At 28.5% G+C, this 6,000-nt stretch overlaps 1 protein-coding gene across 3 annotated transcripts; it reads right to left on the bottom strand.

The window, feature by feature from the left end:
- Nucleotides 1-236: 236 nt before the first annotated feature.
- LOC145185700 (uncharacterized) lies at nt 237-2,036 on the bottom strand. Of its 3 annotated transcripts, none has more exons than XM_090099144.1 (3): nt 1,570-2,035; nt 817-972; nt 237-701 (listed from the first exon to the last, which is right to left on the bottom strand). In XM_090099144.1, exons 2-3 carry the CDS (start codon nt 839-841, stop codon nt 379-381), a joined length of 348 nt encoding a protein of 115 aa, XP_089955270.1. In that variant the 5' UTR covers nt 842-972; nt 1,570-2,035; the 3' UTR covers nt 237-378. The 3 variants fall into 3 exon arrangements, with proteins under 3 accessions (XP_089955270.1, XP_089955268.1, XP_089955269.1); XM_090099142.1 differs by having other exon boundaries at nt 1,228-2,034; XM_090099143.1 differs by lacking the exon at nt 817-972 and having other exon boundaries at nt 1,228-2,036.
- Nucleotides 2,037-6,000: the final 3,964 nt, after the last annotated feature.

The raw sequence follows: 6,000 nt of genomic DNA, 5'->3' as shown, positions 1-6,000 counted from the left end.
AAGTTTATTATTTACACAGTGTCCTTATTTGTCAACTCCCTATTTTATGACTATGACTATCACGTTGATGAACTCAATATCTCAATATTCTTAAGGATTATGCGGTGATCGATGAGATACCTAATGAAATTCTCACTTTAGCACTTGCATTTATCAATTTTTCCTTAAATTTTACGTTATTCTGCAATTTTTTAAAAAGTTTTTTAGGTTTTTAAAAGAAAAAAAGTTTAGAGGACTGAATAGATGATTTTAACAATCTGAAATGGTGTAAAGGGTAACGCAAAAACTTTTTTAAATGTTGCTTTCTATAAATTAAACAATTAAATATGCAAGAAAGTTTTGCATCAACAAAGTTAAGCAGTGCGCTTTAAACTCGAGCTACTTTTTTCCCTTTAAATTCTCTGTCTGATAATCGAAAATTCCCTGATAACTCATGCTACGTTCCATTTTCTCATTTTTTTTTGGAAAAGCGTTGCCACCTGGCTTACTTTGAATTTTTTGTGAATTGTCATATCTTATGGTAACAATTCCTCCATCTTGGCACTTGGGCGGAAAACACAGCAATGTGTAAGTTACAAAAACTCCTATTAATTGTACTCCTGCTGCTACCCAAGCTAATACAAAAGTCCAACTCATTGCATATCCTGATAAGTTATTAGATGCCAAATGAGCATATACCGCACCACCAAAGTTGCATAAAGCTATTATAGAAAAAAAGAATAACTCCAAAATACTACTTTTAGTTTTTAAAACTGTTCAACGTAAAGTAAATAAACTGATTCAGTGAATATACATGTTAATAAAATTATAACATACATCCAAACAGACACAGAGTAGCCATTACTACGGTCCCAATGCGCCATGTTTTTCTTTTTCTACGTTTTAAACATAAAACCAAACTCACAAATAACGCAATACACACAAATGTCGATGCCAAAATGAACAACACAACAATTATATCAGGAATCAAATCTAAATTAATAGGCAAACATCTAAAGTTAAATCATGAATCCTATGAGAACATGTATTTTTTTTTTTTGCAATTTCTGTCGTGAACAATTCCAAAACTGAAATCTCATTAGAAACATTCCTTAATTATAATAAAGAAGTGGAAAGAAGAGAAGGAAGAGAATGGTATTGAAAGATGGTTGCGTCTTACATGAACAACTTGTCCCATGTATGCAGGTTATTTAACATTACATTACTTCAACCTTTGGCTAGAATTACCTTGATTGTTTTTTAGAAATCCGAATTTTAAAATGTCCTCACGATAATAACAACTTTGTTGAAGAACTGATGAACTGAAACAACTCCGGACTATTCCAATTTCTTCTGTGAATAAGGAAGAACTTGAACCCATTTGATTTTTCCACCAAGAATAACCAAAAATAGCACCGAAATTAGCGCCAGTACTTATAACATAGGTTGTTACAACCACTGTGTGCAACAAAAACGAACAAGCATCCCCCATATTGAAAAAATACTATTACGAAATAAGGTCCACTAAATAACCCACTATAATATGTTTAAGACTTTTTAATTAATCTGAAAGTTTATCCATCAACAGACCTGTCTTCTTTTAAAACAAACGATCCAAGAAATTCAAGTTCAGCAGTCATTAAAGCATTTCCAAATCAAAATAATGAGCGGTTTTGCGTGCATCATTTAAAATATTGGGCCAATAAAACTAATGATGTAGTTGATTATGAATTCTTTTCAACGGATAACGCTACGATAAAGATATTGCTGTTAAACTTCTTGCTTTGCTTCGTTTTCCATAAATTGTTTACTTGGCTTTAACGTTTACAACATTTTGTGTGAAAGACCTTTAGAAAGTCTTAGCCATATATAGTTCATAGTTTTTTATAGCCAAGGTCATCGTTGAAACGAACATTAGAGTAAGGGTATACAGTAAACTTATTTGCTTTGAATTAATTTGATTTAATACATTTAACATTAAGTCTCGATATTTGGAATCTTCTAAAAGCTTCCATTCAGAAGCTTGATAGTTTCCTTTCCTAATTATAACCAAAGTTATCTAACATTCCATTGTGTCAAAACTGACTTAGTGGGCGGCATGACTCAATCGCGCAATTTTTGATGGGATATTTTACTATATTAACGCGTTAAAATTAAGTTTTCAGTTAGCAAAATAGCCAGATAATTTTTGTTAGACTTTTTTGTTGTTGTTTGTCTCTACAAAGTAGAGAGATTGAGGATGAGGGAAGAGAGTGAGAGAGGTATAGTTGAAAGGGAGAGAGAAGGCGAAAGAAAAAAAAATTTTAAAAAAGTGTATGAAGACGTAAACAAGTTGTTCTGAAAGTAAATAAAGAATTCTCAAAAGTCAAATAAAAATGAAAACTTAATGATTCTTTTTTTTTTGTTCTAACTTTTTTTCCAAAAACAGTTTTTTGAATTTCGTTTTCGGAAATAAAAGTCAAATAGATCTCAATTTTATTCTTAATTCCTAAGATAATAGTCATTAAATTTATCAATTATTGTAAAAGTATAAGTTATGGCAGGTTTTGAAAACAAGTGGCAATTTTAACTACGGAAAAGAAAAAAATGAAGAAAATTATATATAGCTTTTTAAGGATTTACAGCTATACTGTAAATCTCGAAAAACCACTATATAAAACAACGCTTTTGTTTTATAAAGTGGTTTTTTCGACATTTACTAAGGATTTTTTAAAACGTGTTGGCAGTAACGTGCTTTTTTTTTTGACAGTCATTTCAATGCGGTTTTGATTATTTCCAATTAGCAAATGGAAATGACTTATGTTTTTTTTAGGAAAACTACCACAAAACTTTTTATTACGATATGGAAATAAGATGAAGTTAACAGGAAACATTAAAATATTACCTTCCTGATACATTGAGTTATACCTGAAAATGTATTTAACAATATTGAATATGTTTGCAAATTGAAAATGGAAACACATAACAGTCCTAATTTGACATTAAAAAATTTTTTATTGTGCTCATATCGGGCAGAAAAAACCTAATAAAAAAATCAAAAAATGAAAGTTTAAATGAGAAGCATGACTTCTTTACTAATTGACCACCATTGTTGTTTATGCAAATAATTTTTGACCACCATTTTTATTTATGCAAACAATTTTTATATGGTTTACCAAATTCAGATAATTAAAAACTCAATTATTGAGACCAGCGTGAAATGATAATACAGAGAAAAGTTCAGAGCTTTGTGAAAACCTATAAAGTCTTGATAATAAGCATTTAGATACGGTTGACTAAGTTTGTAAGCTAACCGTATCTAAAGCAAAAATAGAGGAATGGAATGGAAAATATAACAACGAAATCTTTCTTAAAGAATGTTTTTATATCGCCTACGCACACATAAGTCCACTTATAAATCCTTTTGTATCTGGGAATTTTTTTTTATATTCGGGAATTTCTCGTAATTTCTAGTGATTTGTTATTTAAGTCTTTTAAAGAAGTTCTCCCTAAAATTCAAATATATAAATTAATGCTTTTATAAATTATATACAATAGCTACACGAAGATTAAATATATTAGAAAAAAATTATATACGAAAATATAAATAGTGTTTAAAACTTGTGTTTCTATATTATTATTACAAAACAACGATTTTATCTTTTAACAGTTGCTTAAATTTTTTATTTTATTTCTACAAACAGTTCTACCAACATTCGTTTTTCTCTTGTTTTTTTTTTTTTTGTTTGTTTGTTTTACTTCTTTCAACAAATGTTACTGTAGTACCTTAGGACGCTACTGTCATAATACCTTGGAGCAAAAGGTACTTATTCTCAAACTTAACTACAATAAACGTGCAGTTTAGAGTATCTTGTTATTGCGTGACATTTTCTTCATTAAAAGTTCCTAAATATTCCCTTTTTTTTTTTATCATGAATTAAAGATGGCACACATATAGGATTCTTAAATATTAGATAAATTTAGAAGAATAAAAAAAACTAATGAAGTGTTAATGTAATATAGTGATAACATAAGAAAAATGGTGGATATAAGATAAATTAAATTTTTAAAAAATGTTTCATTTGAATTTCAAAATAGAACTACGACATGGAAAGCATTCTCGTAAGTTTAGAGAATGCTTATGCAAAGAGTTATGTAAATAATTGAGTACTTTAGACTACAGTATACCAATGGTCACTGATTTCCTTGTCAGATCACAAAATAAGTTTCAAATTATAAGTTATCAAAAAAATTTGAACGTTGCTAGTCTTTGATTTAACATAGGGGTTAGACTGATTAAACATTTGTGACTATTAACGTCATTAAAAATTTATGGTCATGAGGATGCATTTATTGCCGCTCAACTACTTACCTTAATTGTATTTTTTTTTTATATAGCTATTAGTGATGTGGTTCAATGTTTAATTTTCCGATAAAAATTTATGTTCACCAAGTCACATTCTGCGGCATTAAAACTAAAAATCTCAAGATTTAATGGACGGACTGATATTCATACATTAATTACTTTGGCGCTGCTCACTTGCCAAGCGCTAAAAGAATTTCTTTTAAATTTAATGATATTTTGCCAGATTAAATGTTAGTTTACTCGAAGATTAAAACTTAGTTTCATGATAATTGCATGCAAAGAAACTCAAAGTTTTATGTTTAAATACCACAGAAAACTCTTGGGACTACATTTATTACATTGGAAAAAAAAAATGACATAGCGAAAATATTTACAAAATTCAATTTAATTTCCGTACTTTAACTTCCATGAATATTAATGATAGATGTTGAAAATCAAAAATTATATAAGTTTTTTTTTTTTTTTTTTTTTTAAAACATTTTTAAATAAGAACTAAGAAAAACAAACAAACAAACAAAAAAAACAAAAGCAAAAACAAAAACTTTAGGTTTTTTAGGGAGTTTATTTAAAACTAAAGCCATTTGAGAGGGAATGCGAGAGGGGAAGGGGATTTATACATTACACAGCCGGTATGCTGTTAAGCATGGAGAAGGGAAAAGTTGTTAACATTTACAAGACTTCTCAATTCAAATAAAATCAAGTAATTGTTGACAGAGAAACAGGTTTTTGGTGAATTAGGTTCAATGGTATTCAACATTATTGTAACGAAACTGGTTTTACATTTAAAAGCTGAAGAGGTTATTATAACGTCATCAATTATAAATAATTATTCAGAAATACTAAAAGAATGTGTTTTCTGGAGTCCTGATTCCAATTACTTCTTTTGTTGTTGATTTCAGCATCCAAATGTTAAATGTTGTTTCCAGACCCTTCTTGTTAAAATACCAATGTAGACGCTAGTAAGTATTATTTTTATCATTCTCGCATACTCTGAAGAGGATTCATGGATGTATCACTGTTATTATCTTTAGTTAAATGGTGTCTTTATTTGTTAACCAGTCTACATTAATACCTCTAAAGATTTTAATTCCAATTAAAGCCAGGTTTTTAGAAATTGGTAACATCTTTATTATCAACAATTGATGTTATCAACATCCTGATGAGTAAGATTAGAAATGATTGTTAGAACTTCTTATATTTATCACTCGTTAAAATATAAATGTTTTTTAATTAATATGTATTTTGATTATTTATTTAATTTTTTTTTTTTTAGTTTTACAAAAACATAATTTATAATACAGTAAATAACTTCAAAGTATTGAAATATTTTTTGTTAAAATATTTTTTGAATATATTTTAATATTGAATATTGAAAATGTTAAACATTTCCTTTTAGGTGAAAAAATTGTAGTTTTTTTTTTTCAAAAACTGCCCAGTTCTCTTAAGTATTGAATCTCTGTTCACACCTATCCAAAAATGGTCCCAACCTCAATTTTGAGGACCAAAAAAACGACCGATGGGGCATTAATCTGTAAGGTCTCAGATATTACCAGATGTAAAAATTAAAATCTAATCTCTATAGCCAAAGGAGAAAAACACATTTAAAGTTTATAGCATTTTGCGCAACTCTTCGCACTTGGAGCCCCGTCGTAAATCTGTTTTGTTTTTTTTTCACT

Source organism: Hydra viridissima, unplaced genomic scaffold (assembly GCF_058129835.1).
Source record: "Hydra viridissima isolate aposymbiotic clone 2 unplaced genomic scaffold, HvirCarnegie_v1 scaffold_9, whole genome shotgun sequence".
Taxonomy (NCBI): domain Eukaryota; kingdom Metazoa; phylum Cnidaria; class Hydrozoa; order Anthoathecata; family Hydridae; genus Hydra; species Hydra viridissima.
This window is presented reverse-complemented; position numbering and strand designations above follow the sequence as displayed.

Coding starts and splice junctions, on each gene's coding strand:
- LOC145185700 (XM_090099142.1), bottom strand. CDS start 1,471: ATGGGGGATGCTTGTTCGTTTTTGTTGCACACAGTGGTTGTAACAACC. Junction 973..1,227: donor ATTTCTAAAAAACAATCAAG/GTAATTCTAGCC, acceptor CTATTAATTTAG/ATTTGATTCCTGATATAATT. Junction 702..816: donor TACTCTGTGTCTGTTTGGAT/GTATGTTATAAT, acceptor TTTCTATAATAG/CTTTATGCAACTTTGGTGGT.